The following is a 20,054-nucleotide window of genomic DNA, read 5'->3' on the forward strand; positions in this document are numbered from 1 at the left end:
GTTCCTTTACCTGCTGAGTATTCCTCTGTCTCTTCATCTTGGTTACATTGCTGCGTTTGGGGTGGCCTTTTTATATTCTGGTAATTTGTGGAGTTCTCTTTATTATGGAGCTTCCTCACTGTGGGTGGGATTATATCAGTGGCTTGTCAAGGTTTCCTGGTTAGGGAGGCTTGTGTTGGAGTTCTGGTGGGTGGAGCTGGGTTTCTTCCCTCTGGAGTGCAGTGGAGTGACCAGTAATGGGTTATGAGACATCAAAGGTTTTGGAAGAATTTTGAGCTGCCTGTATATTGAAGCTCAGGGGAGTGTTCCTGTGTTGCTGGAGAGTTTGAGTGGTATGTCTTGTTTTGGAACTTGTTGGCCCTCGGGTGGAACTTGGTTTCAGTGTAGGTATGAAGGCATTTGATGAGCTCCTATTGCTTAATGTTCCCTGAATTCAAGAGTTCTCTAATGTTTTCAGGCTTTGGATTTAAGCCTCCTGCTTCTGGTTTTCAGTTTTATTTTTACAGTAGCCTCTAGACTTCTCCATCTATACAACACCGATGATAAAACATCTAGGTTAAAGATGAAAAGTTTCTCCACATTGAGGGACACTCAGAGAGGTTCACTGAGTTACAAGGAGAAGAGAAGATGGAGGGGGTAGTTAGAGGTAACTGGAATGAGACGTGGTGAGATCAAAAGAGGAGAGAGAGCAAGCTAGCCAGTAGTCACTTCCTTATGTGCGCTCCAGAGTCTGGACTGCTCAGAGGTATTTACGGAGTTATACAGGGAAGAGGAGAGGGAGGAAGTAGACAGAGGTGACCAGGAGGATAAGAGAGAGGAATGAGAAGGAGATAGACAAATCCTGCCAGTAACCAGTTCCTTAGGTGTTCTCCACCATCTGGAACACAGAGATTCACAGAGTTGGATAGAGAAGAGATGGGGGAGAAAAGAGACAGAGGCCACCTGGTGGAGAAAAAGGAGAGTCCATAGGAGGAGAGAGTGGTCAAGCCAGTAATCTCGCTCTGAGGTAAACTTGGGTAGTGAAGTTTGGGTTTTTAAATGTACAAAATTGACAACAAAAACTTAAGAGCAAAGATTAAAAATCTAGAGCAGAGGTTGGATTTTCAAAAATACAATATTAAAGAAAAGAAGCAGAAGGATAAAGGAAGAAAGAAAAAACAAACAAGAATTATTAAAAAAACAAACAAAACAACAACAACAACAACAACAAAAACAAAAAACCACCAACAATCATCCAAAGACTATATATGGTGTTTGCCTTAAAAAAAAAAGAAAAAAGAAAAAAAAGTCTTTAAAAAAAAATAGTAATGGTAGGTTATAGAAATAAAAATTAGAGGAGAAATAGAAAACAGAAAAAAAGAAAAAAGAAAAAAAAAAGGAGTGATTTTAAAAATAGTAAAAATATATCTAGCCCTCCTCTGATGTTGTGGGCTATGTGGGATCACTTCCAAGGTGGTTCCCTCTGTTTAACTTCTTCTGTTTGCTGGTTTTTAAGGCTCACTAGTTCAGTCGCACTGTGGGGACGGGGGGTGCTGCAAACAAATAGCACTGTCGTGTGCACACAGTGTCTCAGCCCCGCTTGACCTGTCCCTTCTCGCGGCGCACAAACCGCTCTGGCTCTACGATGTTCAGCCGGGAACCGTCTGGGGCTGGCCCTAGGCTGCGTGCACTTCCCCGGTCCAAGGTGCTCAGGTTCAGTGCTCAGGCAGCCCTCAGAGGCACAGATTTGGCTGGGACTGCGCTTTGTGCCCTTCCCAGGTCCGAGTAGCTCAGAAGTTTGGCGAGCGCGATCGCTGCAGCTTGTCACCTTTTCTGCCGCTGCTGCTCAGCTTTCTGGGTGGACTGCTGGCGCACCCCGTGAGGCAGATTGTGACTGTCCAGCACCCCCAGAAGTCTTAGCAAAGGAGCCTGCTTGCAGTTTGGTAAGTAAAGTCTCTCTGGGTCTGCAATTGCCCTTTTCCAGTCCTTATGGCTCTGGCTGCCTGTCCCCGGCGGGGGATGGTCTGCAGCCGGCTTTTTCCGTTCTGTCCTTTGTTCTGTGCTCGGTCCTGGCGGTGTCTTATGTTGGAGCTTTTCGTGTGGTAGCTATCCCACAGTCTGGTTTGCTAGCCCAAGTTAGATCGTTCTGGTTGCACGTGGGGCGTTCCTGCCCGATTCTTACAAAGCACTGCAGCCCGTGCCTCCCGCGCGTCCCTGCCCTGCACCCACTTCCCAATGGCGGATGCAGGCGTCTGTGCTGCTTTTCCGCTGGGGGAGTTACTGGTGGGCTTGTAATCTCTTGGTTTTAATTATTTCTTTATTTTTCCTTCCTGTTATGTTGCCCTCTGCATTTCCAAGGCTCGCCACAGACTCGGCAGGGAGAGTGTTTCCTGGTGTTTGGAGACCTCTCTTCTTAAAATTCCCTTCCTGGGACGGGCTTCCCTTCCCGGGACCGAGCTCCCTCCCCACCTCCTTTGTCTCCTTTTTCGTCTTTTATATTTTTTCCTACCTGTTTTTGAAGACAATGGTCTGCTTTCTGGTTGCCTGATGTCCTCTGCCAGCCTACAGAAGTTGTTTTGTGGAGTTTGCTTAGCGTTGAAATGTTCTTTTGAGGAATTTGTGAGGGAGAAAGTGGTCTTCCCATCCTATTTCTCCTCCATCTTTATGCTGTTCCCCTAATTCATCTTTTTGAACGGAGGCTATGGTAGATTGACAAACCTTTGTTGTGGGTCCTGTATAACCGGCTTTGAGAGTTTTATTTGTGTCAGTAAAATACATGGGGGCATTAGCAAGAGAGTAAAAATAGGAATTATCCATTTGTGTTTAGCAGCAGTAGTAATCAAAGGTGACTTTGGAAAATGGTTATGAACCTCACCTATGAAATCAGCAATGGTGATTTGCCAATCCATACTGGTAACAAATAATCTGTGGATTTGATCATTAGTGAAAGAAAAAACAATTTCATATGGCTCATAACCAGAAAGTTGTATACATCTGGATCTCATTTTTGAAATAAAAAAGGAAATAAGCATTATGTAAGTAGTCATTATTTTCTTAGGAGTGTGGGATAAAATTCCCCATTCACGGATACCCTGCAGTTGTCATAATATTCCTGTGAAGTGAAGTTGCTCAGTCGTGTCTGACTCTTTGCGACCCCATGGACTGTAGCCTATCAGGCTCCTCCGTCCATGGGATTTTCCAGGCAAGAGTGCTGGAGTGGATTGCCATTTCCTTCTGCAGGGGATCTTCTCAACCCAGGAATTGAACCTGGGTCTCCTGCATTGCAGGCAGACGCTTTACCGTTTGAGCCACCAGGGAAGCCAATATTCCTGCAAGGGAATCTAAAGCAGGAAGAATAAGTAAAGAAATTGGCACAGTGAGATCTACTTGTTTAAGTTGTCTTTGTTGTATAGCTTGATTTACAAGATCCAATTTCTGTTTAGCCTGTTCTGTTAGTATATGGGATCTGTTTAAATCAGATTCTCCTTGTAGGATTTGAAATATATGTGTTAAGGAATGATTGGGAATTCCTAAAGATGGTTGTAACCAATTTATATCTCCTAATAATTTCTGAAAATCATTTAAAATTTTCAAGGAATCAGTTCAAAATTGTATTTTTTTGTGGTTTAATAATATTTCTTTGCAATATATATCCTAATTAGGTATATGGTTCCTGCTCTTGTGATTTATCAACAGCAATATATAACCCATATTCTTTTAATTTAATCTCTGTATTTAAGAAAACACGTTGAAGTTCCTCAGCAGAAGGAGAAGCTAAAAGAATATCATTCATATAGTGGATAATATAAGCATGAGGGAATTGTTTCTTAATAAATTTAAGTGGTTGGGAGATGTATAATTGGCATAATGTAGGACTATTAAGCATTCCTTATGGCAATACCTTTCAGTAATATTGAGACACTGGTTTTTTATTATTAATTGACGGTATAGTAAAAGCAAAATGGAGAGCATTAGATTCTTGTAGAGGAATAGTATAAAAACAATCTTTAAGATCAATGATTTTTATTTTCCAATTTCATGGTATCATAGAAGGTGACAGAAAGCCTGGTTGTAAAGCACCCGTAGGTTTGATTGTAGCATTAATTTTTCTTAAATCAGTTAACATTCTCCATTTCCCAGATTTCTTCTTAATAACAAAGACAGGAGAATTCTAAGGACTAGTAGTTGAGGCAATATGATTAAGAAATAATTGTTCCTCTACTAGCTGTTCAAGAGCCTGAAACTTTTCATGTGATAGGGGCTACTGCTCTGTCCAAGTAGGCTCATCAGATTTCCATATCAACTTTAGTGCTGTTTTTGTTTTTTGGCAGTGGCCTCACTAAAAAGCCTGTGTATTTTGAATAGGATTCTATCCCATATTTACCATAATTTGTTTAGCTTGAGAAGATATAGTAAGAATTATTACATAAGCTGTCCATTGCATCAATAGATCTCATCCCCATAAATTAATAGGGATATCTGCAACTAAAGGTTGTAAAGTGGCAGGTTGTTGTTTGGGGCCTGAACAGGTCAAAATATTAGTACTTTTTTGAATATTTTGCATAGTTCCAATTCCTGATGCTGGGAAAGATTGAGCGCAGGAGGAGAAGAGGACGACAGAGGATGAGATGGCTGGATGGCATCACCGACTTGATGTATATGAGTTTGGGTGAACTCTGGGAGTTGGTGATGGACAGGGAGGCCTGGTGTGCTGCTATTCATGGGGTTGCAGACAGTCGGACACGACTGAGCGACTGAAATGAACTGAACTGAACTAAATAATGATGACGTTGAACATCTTCTCATGTAATTATTAGCCATCTATATCTTTGCTTTGGAGAAATGTTTGCTTAGGTCTTTTGTCCACTTTTTGATTGGGTTATTTGTTTTTCTGGTATTGATTTGTATAAGCTGCTTGTATATTTTTGAAATTAACCCTTTGTCAGTTGTTTCATTTGCTATTATTTTTTCCCATTCTGAAGGTTGTCTTTTCACCTTGTTTACAGTTTCCTTTACTGTGCAAAAGCTTTTAAATTTACTTAGGTCCCATTGTTAATTTATTATTTTTATTTCCATTACTGTAGGAGGTGGGTCATAGAGGATCTTGCAGTGATTTATGTCCTAGTGTTCTTTCTATGTTTTCCCCTGAGATTCTATAGTTTATGGTCTTATATTTAGATCTTTAATCCATTTTGAGTTTATCTTTGTGTATGGTGTTAGGAAGTATTTTAATTTCATTCTTTTACATGTAATTATCCAGTTTTCCCAGCAGCACTTATTGAGGAGACTGTCTTTGCCTCATTGTATATTCTTGCTTCCTTTGTCAAAAATAAGGGTACCAGTGATTTTGTTAGTGCTTTGGTTGCAAAGATGTAGAAGTTTTGAAAGATTTACCCCTAAGCTTACTTGTACTGTAGGCAGCGTTGTTTTTAATGAACATTTTTGCAGAATGCATCATTTTTCAGGAACAGGTATATTGTATTATAATAGAAGTCCTAAACTTTGTTTATACTTAGTGGATGCTTAATAAATGCTGACAGATTTTTTATAATTAACTACATCACAAGAATTTTAAAAAGTGATTTCAAGGAATGACTGTACTGACAACCAGATTACAAGATCACTTGAATTGTCTAGAATATAAAAGCTTTAAGAGTCATAATAATTTGCATAGTTATTACTACTATTTTAGAGAAGTGGAGATAACGTTTAATTTTCAGTGTTTGATAAACAATCATCCATTAGTTTTAGAAGCTGAGTAACAGGAAACCATACTTGTTTTCAAACCATTTACAAACTGTAAAAAAGCAGCTGGTCACAAAACGCACAACCATTAAATTGCAGTCCTATTGACAATCCTTGGCTTGACAGGGAGGTAGGGACACTCACCACTGGCAATTCTGCCATATTTACAGTCTGTGTAAAAATATCACCCTGGGCAATTCATGTTCTGTTGTCTTCCTTGATACACTTTGTGTATGGCACTGCCTCACTCAAGGTGGTGGAAGTTAGCAAAACATCTACTCCAGAGTTAAAAACATTCACAAAATCATTAGCAATGAGTCATCTCACTTTCTCTGCTTTGATAAAATAGTTCTCATACTTTTCTTTTAATAAGAAAGTTTCCTGGGAGGATTCTTCCCCTCCCCACATCATTGAACCCTTCTTGTTTAGTTGCAGCATACATGGCTCCAGTAGACACATCAAAGTCAAATCAGTGACCATGTTCTAACCTATCAAATCTTGCCATATTTGATGCCACTTCTGATGTACACAGCACATGGTAGCAGACAATTGAATAACTGGTTAGGGCAGGGACACTTCAATTACTTTGGCCCCCTCAGACTAAAAAAGATTAGCAGCTTTGGACCAAAGAGATTGTACTTTACTTGACAATTCTGGTATAAGATATTCCTTTGGAATTCCTATACATCGTTTGCTCACATCTGTTAAACTAGGAAGCATAAATGGTTTGAACAGGATCTTAAATTGTGGTAGAATCTTAGAGATCCTGCCCAGCTAGTATACTCAACACAATGGCACATCATCTACACATCTAGTTAAGATTCTGGGCACATCACTGAATTCGCCAGGGGAATGAGGCCATGACAAGAAACTAAGTCATAGCTGGATTTTAAACCAACGTCCTCATAGTGGGCAGCTGGATTGCTGGTTGATCCTCTGGAACCTGATCCTAAAGCAATGAAGCAAGTGAATGCTGACACAGCCACTGCACTCCCCCCTGAGCTTCCTCCAGTTATGAGCCAATTTGAATCCTCACTCTCACCATGAGACTTCTGCGTCTTCTTTTCTATATATTGTTTGAATAACTCCATGGGTTTTTAACTGGTCCAAAAATGTCATCTGTGCTTCTGTATCCCATAGCAGACTCATCTGAGTTTGTTTTTACCATTAACAGAGCTCCCTGATCCAGCAACCTCTGTGGAATTTAAGGTGATACATAACTTTTCAGTATGTTTGATGCACATGTTGTCTTAATGCCAGATGTACTAAAGTTGTCTTTTACTGCAGTAGGAATTTCATCTAAATCCCCCAACTTGCTCTAAGACCACCTCTTCGGATACAGTAACTTGGTCTTCTTGATAAAGGAGAGCTATCTAACTCAGTTGGAGTAACCTGGCCTTGTTCTAGTGCCGCAGAAACTTCTTGGAGGGTCCAAACCAACGTGGTCCTTGTGCCCTGCCTGCCACCACCAGGGCCTGGTGACAAAGGGAAACAGTTGTTCTTTTGAAGTAGAAGGTGGTTATCACATTTGTAGCTTAATGGCACAATAGATAAGGGTGTCAAGGACTTGAAGGCTATTTATGAGGTTTAGGGTAGTAGGTTACTATTCAGGTCCATTTACTTTTTCGAACATCATCACATGCTTGTTTCAGTTGCTTCCTGTGTTGGTTAAGATTCTGTGCCTGTAGGTCATAGAATTATGCATGGTAAAGCTACTTTTCACAGAAATATAGTTTGTTTTTCACTCATGCAAGAAACTTTGTAAGGCTTTGTATCTGTTTTCTGGGGCTGCCATAACCAAGTACTACAAACCAGGTGGTTCAAACAATAGAAATTTATTGTTTCCCAGTTGTGGAGGTTGGAAGTCTGAAATCAAGGTGTCAGCAGGGTCACTGATCCCTCTGATTTCTGGTCACAGGGAGAATCTTTCTTTGCCTCTTCTAGATTTTGGTGGTTACAGGAACCACCAAGGTCAAGGAACCTTGGGTTCCTTGATTTTTAACTGCTACCACTCCAGTTTCTGTTTTCTTCAGGTGGCTGTTCTATGCTTGTGTTTTCTCTGGGTCTCCTTATAAGAACATCAGTCATATTGGATTCAGGGCCAACCCGACTCCAGTATGATTGCATCGTAATCAGATCCTAATTCCAAATAAAGTCACGTTTTGATGTAACTGGAGTTCCTAGATAGGACTTCAGCATATCTTTTGGGAGAGGGATATAATTTAACCTGTAACAAGCTCCATGGCTAGTATGATCTTCCATCATGTCAAATGCATTGACCTTGACCATGCTGGCAGCCTCCAAGGCCCAGGCCATGCGGTGGAGAAAGGTCCTGGTTGTTGTCACCCTCCACTGACCTGGATTTAGTCACATGGCTGCTCCTATCTGCTCAGGAGGCTGGAGAGAGAGGGCCTCTTTCCAGGTTGCCATGTGCAGCTAAAACCCAAGGTTTTGTTTGCATGGAAGAAAGAGTGCAGGTTTTGAGGACAGCCAGTAGTCTCTGCCACATGTTCACAGTACTTGGGGGTGGGGGTGGGAGTGGTCTCTGTTGTTCAATTTTTTTCCCACTGTGTGTTTTCTCATTGAATTATTTTTAGCATTTAAAGTGTAAGAGGGAGTTTCCTGTATATGATTGTCTTAGTTTTCTAGTGATTTTTAAGACTTTATTTTATTCAGCTAAATTGCATTGAATAGTTCCTATTAATAATTGGTGTGGAAAATAGCAAGAAGTCGAAGATGTGATCATTCTGTTGAGGAGGAGAGGACTTTGACTAAGGAGCAGAGACAAGTGTTTGTGAAAAGATGCTTGTGAAAAGTAAGAGAGATGGAGACTTAATAGCATTATCTTTTAAGAATGATGATTTTAATGATAGTTAATGACAAGCAGTGATAGGGATTTGATACACAGGAGGAGGAAAGCAGAGTAAGGCTTTCATTCGGAGTTTCTTCCATAGGTCTTACGTTCCCAGCCTGTCCTTTGCCATCAGACTGCTGAAGGCCTGGAAATGACCTTCTGCTCTGTGTTCCCAGCAGTGTTGCATGGTGCTTGGAACCTGGTGGGATTCAGTAAATATTTATGGAATTATTTGCTGTCAAAACCTGTTTGTATTATTAATGACACAATAGAAATGTCCCGGTTCTTGATGTGTTCAAATTTGGAGACATATTTGTTCTTTAAAGGGGAGCCAGTATACTTGTTAAGAAAGTTACAAAGATAGTTGCATGGCCTGGAACTCTTTGTGTGTGTGTGTGTGTACGTATATACACACTATAAGCTATATGTGTATACTGTATGTACTATACTATATGTTATTATAGTTTATACTACATATTATTTAGTATTTCTAATGACCTAATGTAACAAAATACAGTTATAAAATATATTGCAAACTTTATGGAAGCAATTATTTTGCTTGTGCTTTGTTCCTATAGTTTAAACAGTCTATGTTTTTTTCTTTTTCTGTAGAACTTTCTGTTACTTGATGAGCTACCACAGTGCGACCATCAGCTGCCATCAGATGGTAAAACAGTTGTGAACGTGCAAAATTTCACTGCTTTTTGGGATAAGGTAACAAATCCTTAATTTCATGATTGTGACTGCTAAAGGACAACTGTGACATAGATTTATTGGAGGATTTTGAGATTTTACACATGATATAAAATGTGACTTGTCAATTTACCATGAAAGTATGTTATAAAAATTCTGAATCAGGAATGAGGTTTGCAATTAACAGAGATTAAAAATAAAGATGGTTGTTTTGAGGCACTAGCCTGCAGTCTTCCTGGTCTACCAGCTCCCCAGTTAAGGTCTTTTCCTTGCCTCAAAACCTTGTCTCTCAGATTCATTGCCTATCATGCAGTGAGTAGAGCGAGTTTGGACTCAGTAACAATTTGGCTTAGCCAGCCAGGAGCCTTACTATTAATGGCTAGCCGGCACCAATCACGGAATATTTGAGCAAGACCATAGCAGCTGGTGGGATCATTTGTCCTGAGGTTCTTTCCTTCAAGATTCCCTGAATGGGTACCAGCTTCCCTCAGCTTGACAGTTGAGACAAGGAACTGGCAAACTTCTAGAGTCAACAGACTTGATTTTGGTTGTAGGGTAAGTCTACCCAATTTGATAGCTGATTCAACTGGTTCACTTGTTTTGTGTGTCGTTTTGTGTTAAGAGCCAACAGGCTTGATCTTGAAGGGTAAGTTGCTCCGGTGTGCACACTGGGAACATTTTTTTCCTCTCAATCTGGGCTTTTCCTTTACAGGACAAGCTAATTTGGTTGGGTACCTGTTTACAGAGGGGAGGTGTTGTTGGACTCTACCCTGAACCAGTTCATTGGGAACTAGTTCTCATGGGGCATGCCCGCCATAGCTCATATGTAGGGTAAATTTTTTTTTTATCTAATTTGGGAATTGGTCCAGTTGGAACCAGTTCATTTGGGAGCTAGTTCTTGTGGGAGTGGGTAACCTACATAGAATTAATTCATTTGTTTTATAGGGTAAGTTTATTTACACTGTCGGTGGCCAGTTCATCTGCATGCATTGATGCTGAAATCTGTCTTATACCATTTTTGTTGGAAATTGTCTGCATCTTTTGTATTTTGGTATTTTGTGTTTTGCAAAAATGGGAAATATTTCATCTGTCCCAAAGGAAAGATCTTTGGGGTGCATATTAGATATGTTAAGATCAAAAGAGCAATGGTCTCTGTATGGCTCACAATGAAGCAGTCTGGTAGTCAGAAGTGCTTTACAAAGCATTTCTGTGTAAAGAAGTGTAAAGCACTTTTGTGTAAAGAAAAAAATTCCTCTCTTTACAAAGGAGAGGAATGCTCTGGTAATGAACATGCCTGGGGGTGGGGCGGCTCCCTTGGACTTGAGGCATCCAATTCTAATTTCCCCTACAGGAACTCCAGAGAAAGAAATGACAAACCACTGTGGTATTCTTGCTTGGAGAATTTTATGGACAGAGGAACCTAGCCGGCTACAATCCATGGGATCACAAAGAGTCAGACACGACTGAGAAATTAACACTTGCTAACACTAAAAATAAAGTCAGCCCAAGGCATTTGACATATTATTATTTATCTCACTTTCAAGAGAACTTTCAAAGGGTTATCATATTTTGAACTTGAAGTAAATGCATTTATAATATTAGAATTTGTAGGATTGGAGAGACAAAATGCTGCAGCATAGAAAGGGTTAACTAACAAATGCACAATCAGTTGTTAGAGACCAGAGACTTTGGATACAATCAGTGTATGTTTTTTTTTGCCTTAATGTTATCAAATATCTTATTATATAGTGTGAGTGTTTGCATCTTTGCTGTGGGGTAGGGTGGGGTTCCTCTATCCTAAGCTTCTGGATGGTTTGGCTACTTTGGTGGCAGCCAGGGGCAGGGGGAGAGAGCAGGTGGGCATAGTGAGTACTAGTGATTCCAAGTTGCAGGGTTGTACTGTGTGGCAAGCTGACAGTGAGAACTGGTGAAATCACAAAGATTTTCCCAGCACTTGGTTTATTTCTGAAATTTAGCAAATAAGAAAAACAATAGGGACCACTCACCAAAAGTTCTCAAGTTTGCCCTCCCAGTGCAGCCCCATTACAGATAGCTGAAAGTCTCCTCCCGCCTCTGGCATTATAGTTCTTTGTGCGCATCCTCCTGTATCAGTGTGGATTAATCTGGAGAACCTGCAGCAGGGGAGAGGGGATTCCATGCAGGAAATTAGTTACGTAGGAGATGAAAGAACAAAAAATGGCAAAGCAGTGGTGGATGAGGCAGCTCAGCGATTAGCAAAGGCAGGAAGCTGCTCCCACCCCAGGACTGGAAGGACTCAGGGAGGAGACACCTCTACCAGAGGGTCCACCCTCCAGAGCAGAGTCCGGGAGCCTGGCTGCTGTCAGAATGGGGATCACAGGGCAAATATCCAGGCTCTGTAGACTCCTCCTGTCTTTCATGCCAGTGACAATGTTGTGCCATCTGCACTGTGTTCACCTGCTTCTGACTCAGCACCTTCCATCTCTACCAGCAAGACAGTAGTATGTTCTATGTATATACAACCACATCCCTACACCTTTTGCAAATGGGAACTCATACAAGGTGCCTGACCTACCCTATGTTAATAGAGTAGATTTGCCTCCTGCTTGGTATTTCTTGTCATAATCCGCTTGAAGCATTTATGGAAAGCACCACTAAAATTCCATTATGATGTTAACTTTATGTGAGTGTTGACACATACTTTGTATGTTGTTTTTCAGTCACTAAGTTGTGTCTTTTTGTGACCCCATGGACTGTTGCCCACCAGGCTCCTCTGTCTGTGGGGATTCTCCAGGCAAGAATACTGGAGTGGGTTTCCATGCCCTCCTCCAGGGGACCTTCCCAACCCAGGGATCAAACCCAGGTCTCCTGCATTGCAGGTGGATTCTTTACCTTCTGAGCCATCATATGACCAATTACCAAATTTCTCTTGTATCAAACTATGCAACATTATAAACTAAGATGTTTTGTTCTTCTTCCAAGAACTTCCAAGACTTGCCTATGGAAAGACTGTGCACCTTGGCAGAGTCATTAGTAGTTAGGGGCTGGGTTAAATTTTTATTTGCTATTTGCCAAAGAATGCTCAAACTACCACACAATTGCACTCATCTCACATGCTAGTAAAGTAATGCTCAAAATTCTCCAAGCCAGGCTTCAGCAATACGTGAACCATGGAATTCCAGATGTTCAAGCTGGTTTTAGAAAAGGCAGAGGAACCAGAGATCAAGTTGCCAACATCCACTGGATCATTGAAAAAGCAAGAGAGTTCCAGAAAAACATCTATTTCTGCTTTATTGGATATGCCAAAGCCTTTGACTGTGTGGATCACAATCAACTGTGGAAAATTCTGAAAGAGATGGGAATACCAGACTACCTGACCTGCCTCTTGAGAAACCTGTATGCAGGTCAGGAAGCAACAGTTAGAACTGGACATGGAACAACAGACTGGTTCCAAATAGGAAAAGGTGTACATCAAGCCTGTATATTGTCACCCTGCTTATTTAACTTATATGCAGAGTACATCATGAGAAACGCTGGGCTGGAAGGCGCACAAGCTGGAATCAAAATTGCTGGGAGAAATATTGATAACCTCAGATATGCAGATGACACCACCCTTATGGCAGAAAGTGAAGAGGAACTAAAAAACCTCTTGATAAAAGTGAAAGAGGAGAGTGGGAAAAGTTGGCTTAAAGCTCAACATTCAGAAAATGAAGATCATGGCATCTGGTCCCAGCACTTCATGGGAAATAGATGGGGAAACAGTGGAAACAGTGGCTGACTTTATTTTTTGGGGCTCCAAAATCACCACAGATGGTGATTGCAGCCATGAAATTAAAAGATGCTTACTCCTTGGAAGGAAAGTTATAACCAACTTAGACAGCATATTAAAAAGAAGAGACATTACTTTGCCAACAAAGGTCCATCTAGTCAAGGCTATAGTTTTTCCAATGGTCATTATGGATGTGAGAGTTGGACTGTGAAGAAAGCTGAGCTCTGAAGAATTGATGCTTTTGTACTGTGGTATTGGAGAAGACCCTTGAGAGTCCCTTGGACTGCAAGGAGATCCAACCAGTCCATCCTAAAGGAGATCAGTCCTGGGTGTTCACTGGAAGGACTGCTGCTGAAGCTGAAACTCCAATAGTTTGGCCACCTCATGTGAAGAGTTGACTCATTGGAAAAGACTCTGGTGCTGGGAGATGCTGGGAGGGATTGGGGGCAGGAGGAAAAGGGAACGACACAGGATGTGATGGTTGGATGGCATTACCAACTCGATGGACATTAGTCTGAATGAACTCCGGGAGATGGTGATGGACAGGGAGGCCTGGGGTGCTGTGATGCATGGGGTCGCAAAGAGTCGGACATGACTGAGCGACTGAACTGAACTGAACTGAACTGATGACCATGTCAATATCATTAACTGCTAGGAAAAGTAGTGTGTAGTGATCACATTTTTTTTTTATGAAAGTTCCTCCTACCCTTCTGAAATTTATCCATTTTTCATTTGATTAGTTTATGTATATAAAACCATCAATAATTCTTTCCTCATTCAGCTGCTTTTCAGTACTGTTTTCCATGTGGCCAAAGGGCATGGGTAGTCTTCCTAATATAACTTTTCCTGGAGCCCTCTCTCAGAATTTTTATTGCTCTGATTGAGCAATAAGAACTTCATTGAACAACACTGAAGAACTTCATTGTCACCAAGAACTTCATTGAACAACATACTCACTATTTTGTTCCACTACCTTCTGCCATTTTCCAGGGAACTGCATAATTCCATCTTTTCAAAATTTTTTAATTTTTTGAGTAAAGAACTGTTCCAGATAGCTTTTACAGTTTTCCAGGGAATTGAATTTTTTCCATTAAGAGAATTTTGTAAAGACTGAAATAAATGGAATTTCAAAAGTACAATGTCTGGTACAATACGGGGGATCAGTCAGAACTTCCCAGCCAATCTGTAACAGTTTTTTTGCGTGGTCATCAAAGAAACATGTGGTCTTGCATTATCCTGATGGGAGATTATGCATTTTCTGTTGACTAATTCTGGATGCTTTTCATAGCTAGCTGCTTTTGGTTGGTCTAATGGGAGCAGTATTTGTTGGGATTAATCACTTGGTTTTCCTGAAGGAGCTCATAATAGAGGATTTCATTGCAATGCCACCATATACACATCATCACCTTCTTTGGATGAGGACTAGCTTTTGGTGTGGTTGGTGCTGGTGCATTTCGCTTGCCTGAAATCTATTCTGTTCCACAGTATTGTATAGTATCCATTTTTCATCACCAGTCACAATTTGTTTTAAAAATGGAACATTTCTGTTACGTTTAAGTGGAGAACTGCGTGCAGAAATATGGTCAAGAAGTGTTTTTTTGCTTAACTTCTGTGAAACTCAAATATCAAGGTGATTAACATAACCAAGCTAGTGCAAACGATTTCCATTCAATACTTTGAATGAAATATTTGAATATTTTGAGTATGTCAGCTGTCTCCTGCATGGTATAGCGTTGCTTGTTCTCAATGACTTGATGTGATCTCTATCAACTTCAACTGGCATACCTGACAGTAGAGCATCGTCCAACAAGAAATATCCAGCACAAAACTTTGCAAGCCACTTTTGATACATTTGATCAGTCACAGCACATTCTCCATACACTGCACAAATCTTTTTCTGCATTTCAGTTGCATTTTTACTTCTCTTGAAATAGTTAAGCAAAAAAAAAAAAAAAAAAAAGAAAGAAATAGTAAAACATAATGGGCCAAAAATTTTAATATTAAAATGGCTACACAAAAATTCACTAGTTTTAAAAAGTTTTTTAAAATGCATGCTGATGTGACAGCTGTCATAATACAATCTTAACGACATTGTTTTGAATAAAGTTAAAGACAACTTAGTGCTGCTAGAGCCATTTTACAGAAAAAACAACACACTTTTTGACCAACCCATATTGAGAATGACTTCTTTATATAAAGTGCTCCTTTGCTTGCTGAGCATTACTGAGATTCTTTCTTTATCAATTGAAAATGGAGATATTAGTGGAGATTCAACTTATTTAAAGGGCCAGGTCTGCCATATACCTACGTAGCTCCCTTGTGGAGATTAATGAGATATAGTCAATTAAAGCCAAGGGTCATAGTGAAAACTTATAAATGATTAAAAAACTTCACATACTGGATACTCTATAAAGTATATTATTTTAATAAGTTAATATGCGTCATGAAGTTTTCACTTCATGTGGGTGCCTTGTCACTTCACCTACTTAAAATCTGTGGGTGTCTAAAGGCAACTAAAGCTACTTGAAACTCCCAAAGAGATATGATTGGATGAAAAGGCCTCTAGGGCAGGATGTCTTAAAATAAGCAGGAGGAAAATGTGGGTTAATTTGCATATCAATGAATATTATATTATTTTCTCTGTTTTCTGTAGCATTTGGCATACTTTATTGAAATGGGTATGTTTTTATAAACTTTAATTTGCAGGAATTAAGAACCCCAACCCTACAAGGCCTTTCCTTTACTGTCAGGCCTGGTGAACTGTTAGCTGTGGTTGGACCTATGGGTGCAGGAAAGGTAAGTTGTGGTGCCTTTCGGCAGCTTGATGCAACACTACAGTCCCTATTAAATTCTCAGAGTTGAGCCCAAAGCTGTGTGTACAATGTTTCTTTTTAAACATGATAGTTTATTGAAATTGAATAACAGTAAAATAATTACACTGAAACCCATCTCTGTATTGCCTCAGTTTTGGCCCCACACATCCATCTTGATTCTCAGAAAGTTTTACATGTACACAGTGTATTGATTCCTTATAATTTACAATGTCATATAAGAGATATTTGGTAAGGATTGCAGTGAGTGCCATGAAAGTTGCTGAGAAGAGCATGGAGAGGCCTGGCATAGTTTTCTCATGGGCACAGGAGTCCTGAACAGCCATTGGAGCACCCAGGGACCTTCTGAGCCAAAGTGTAAGTTCATTCCACAGAGGGATCTATAAAGATTTACCCTCTTGAGAAGTTTTTGATGATCGTCACACTTGTGGAATCTCCATGATGATTATAGTCCATATCTTTCATTAAAAATGCTATTCTGTTGTCCTAGGTTTACATTGTTTTAATAAGTCGTGCTGGGAGCCAGCATGAGGAATCCTGCCCATGGCAAAGGTCATGTGGAAGGAAGCCCGACAAAACACAAAGGCGTGATCTGGCTTCAGGGGTTCCCCCTGGGTTTTCCTGAACACCTACCCACCGAAACCAGAGTCTGCCTGCCATCGTACTGTGCTTTCCACTCTTCTGACATTCTCTAGAAAAAGTTAACTCAGGGCTTCAGTTAACAGTCTCCTGCATATGAAAAGAATGCTTCAGCTCAAACCCCTTTGATGGCTCTCTAACTTGCCTGACAGGTTCCCCCGGACTTTTACAATTTGTGAATTGCTTACAGCCCCCCCCCACCCCCCCCCCCCCGCCACCCCCCAACCACAAGAGGCACACAGCTTAAAGCATATTAAAGATACAGAGCCTTTTCTAAAGAGCTAAAAATTATATTGGTAACGGGTTTTCACTGTTGACTCAATGACTACTGCCAGGCCTCCATATTCTTTATCTTTTAGGCATCTGAAGGATATTAATCAATGTAATTGGGATATAGAAAAAGGAATATAGTAGTTTTGATGTTAGCAACACTAGACTTTTGAGTTAGTTACTTTTCTCTTTGTTATAAATCACTGTACTCTTTACTTGTTATAAATTGTTGTATCCTTGCTATGTAAGAATGTAAATTTATTTAGTGCTTTCTGAGACTGGCACCAGACTTTGGGAAGAACAACATTTTTAAGACAAATAAGTCTTCTGGTTGACCAACCCTTATCAGAAAAGGGCCATAAAATGTTAATTGGCCTTCTGGCCAGAAGATGATGTAAATCACCTAAGACTTGTGTATACAACTAGGTATGCAGAGAGAAAGCCTGGTCTCCATAAGAGTCAGGGCTGCTGATGCTGCATAATTTTATATTATTCATTGATCTCTATGTACAAAAAAGGTATAAAAGGCCTTTCTGGACAATAGAGGAGGGGCCAGTCACTGGACTGGTTTCCCCCATGTCTTCTTTACTCTATATTCAGGCTGAATTTCCATCTGGAGTGGGGAGGCTCGCCATGTCTACTTACTTGCCACGGCTTCTAAGATCCATGAGAGAGGGAGCCCAAGGCGGGGCACTCTCTGCTATTCAAATGGACGCCCGGAGGCCTAATGTAGATGGTGAAATCCCTTGTCCGAGATTTTATTAGCCTTCCCCGTAAACCAAGTTATTCAGCCTCTTTTCTGCACTAAATTTTCCTTCTACACTATTCTTTCCTAATCTTTCTTTTATATTTCTAAATAAATAAGTTTTTCGTCGCCATGCCATCCCTTCGAATTACCCTGGATCTACCGGGGCTGGACCCCGGCAAAGTCATCCATGCTCATTCTTTTTTTAAATTTATTTTTCAATTGGAACATAATTGCTTCACAATGTTGTGTTAGTTTCTGCTGTACAACAAAATGACTCAGCTGTAAATATGTATATGTATATGTGTATATATATATATATATATATATATATATCCCCTCCCTTTTGAACCTCCCACCCTCCCCCCATCCCACCCTTCCAGGTCATCACAGAGCACTGAGTTGAACTCCCTGTGCTATATAAGCAGCTTCCTGTGCTGAGCTGTGCTTAGTCACTCAGTTGTGTCCAACTCTTTGCTACCCCATGGACTGTAGTTTGCCAGGTTCCTCTGTCCATGGGGATTCTCCAGAAGAAATACTGGAGTGGGTTGCCATGTTCTCCTCCAGGGGACTGAACCCAGGTCTCCCTCCTAAAACAAGAACAATATGATGTTAGGACGTGTTCTAATTTCATTATTTTACATGTAGCTGTCCAGTTTTCTCAGCACCACTTATTGAAGAGGCTATCTGTTCTCCAATGTATATTCTTGCCTCCTTTGTCAAAGATAAGGTGTCCATAGGTGCATGGGTTTATCTCTGGGCTTGCCATACTGTTCCATTGATCTGTATTTCTGTTTTTTTTTTTTTTTTGTGCCAGCCCCATACTGTCTTGATTACTATAGTTAGTATTATAGTCTGAAGTCAGAGAGCTTGATTCTTCCAGCTCTGTTTTTTTTTTTTTTTTTTCCTTCTCAAGATTACTTTGGCTCTTTGGGGTCTTTTGGGTTTCCAAACAAATTGTAAAAATTTTTGTTCCAGTTTTGTGAAAAATGCTATGGGTAATTTGACAGGGATTGCATTGAATCTGTATATTGCTTTGGATAGTATAGTCATTTTCACAATATTGATTCCTACAGTCCAAGAACACGGTGTATCTGTTCATGTCATCTTTGATTTCTTTCATCAGTGTCTTACAGTTTTCTTCATTTTGGTCTTTTGTCTCCTCAGGTAATTTTTTTTCCCTAAGCATTTTATTCTTTTTGATACAATGATGAATGGGATTATTTCCTTAATTTCTCCTCTGACTTTTTGTTGCTAGTAATGCAATTTTTTTTCTTCCTTTGAGAAAGATCTTTATTAGTTTTATTGGCAAGAAGACAAAACTTTCCTTCAGCATCCATTGCAAGAATGACTGCCTCTGGTTTACTTCTTTGTTTATTTATTTTTTGCTGCATCTGTGAGGTATGTGGGATCTTCGTTCCCCAACCAGGGGTAAAAACCATGCACCCCACAGTGGAAACACAGAGTGTTAACCACTGTACCACCAGAGAAGTCCTGCCAGTGGTTTCATACTGGGGAAGTACTTTTCTTTGACTTTTCATGCTGCTATAAGGAAAACAGTTCTAATTAGATGTATCTAGAACAGCATTTCTCTAGGTGTGTTCTATGGAACTTTTATTTTAAAAGTTTTCATGGCTTCCCCGGTGGCTCAGATGGTAAAGCATCTGCCTACAATGTGGGAGATCTAGGTTCGATCCCTGGGTCAGGATGATCCTCTGGAGAAGGAAATGGCACCCTACTCCAGTACTCTTGTCTGGAAAATCCCATGGATGGAGGAGCCTGGTAGGCTACAGTCTATGGGGTCACAAAAAGTCGGACATGACTGAATGACTTCACTTTTACTTTCACTTTCATGGCCACACGAATCTGGGTAAATGCACATTATGTTTTCCTTCTTAGTGCTTCATGTTGTACAGTTGAAAACAGCTTGTTGGGAATTTGGACATCACATTAAAGGAAATTATTTATGTGACAGCTGTTCAGGATGGACAGAGACATGGGGACTTCCTTTTCATTACAGTGGCCCCTCTATGAAGTCTGGAGGTTGCAAAGGCTCTTCCAGGAAGCTCTGAGCATTTCCTCATGTGACTTGACTTGGTCCCACTAGTGCACATGTAGTAAAGGTGCAGCCATGTGCTGGAGCAAAAGATTCGGATGTGAGGCAGACCCTGATGCCTCTGCCCTCCAGAGGCAACCAGATTCCTGGGTGAGACCGATACACAGACAGATTATTTCAGCTTAGTGTGATGTGGACACACACATACCACATCTATGTGTTGTTAAAGATTTGAAGTAAATATGCAGCTGTCAGTTCAGTTCAATTCAGTTGCTCAGTTATGTCTGACTCTTTGTGACCCCATGGACTGCAGCATGCCAGGCCTCCCTGTCCATCACCAACTTCCAGAGTCCACTCAAACTCATGTACATTGAGTCAGTGATGCCGTCCAACCATCTCATCCTCTGTTGTCCCCTTCTCCTCCTGCCTTCAATCTTTCTCATCATCAGGATCTTTTCAAAAAAGTCAATTCTTTGCATCAGGAGGCCAAATTA

General features: G+C 40.5%; 1 protein-coding gene and 1 pseudogene across 4 annotated transcripts in view; one reads left to right on the plus strand and one right to left on the minus strand.

Annotated features, from left to right (window-relative positions):
• Positions 1-20,054, plus strand: part of LOC138446666 (ATP-binding cassette sub-family C member 4-like) — a 307,920-nt gene that overhangs the window by 116,578 nt on the left and 171,288 nt on the right. For all 4 annotated transcript variants that reach the window (XM_069601887.1, XM_069601886.1, XM_069601889.1 and 1 more), the window contains 2 exons: positions 9,191-9,292; positions 15,726-15,815. In XM_069601887.1, the coding sequence (XP_069457988.1) occupies positions 9,191-9,292; positions 15,726-15,815 (192 nt within the window). The remainder of the gene's footprint in view (positions 1-9,190; positions 9,293-15,725; positions 15,816-20,054) is intronic.
• LOC138446977 (glutamyl-tRNA(Gln) amidotransferase subunit A, mitochondrial pseudogene) lies at positions 5,689-8,040 on the minus strand (annotated as a pseudogene).

Source organism: Ovis canadensis, chromosome 10 (genome assembly GCF_042477335.2).
Source record: "Ovis canadensis isolate MfBH-ARS-UI-01 breed Bighorn chromosome 10, ARS-UI_OviCan_v2, whole genome shotgun sequence".
In the NCBI taxonomy this organism is placed as follows: domain Eukaryota; kingdom Metazoa; phylum Chordata; class Mammalia; order Artiodactyla; family Bovidae; genus Ovis; species Ovis canadensis.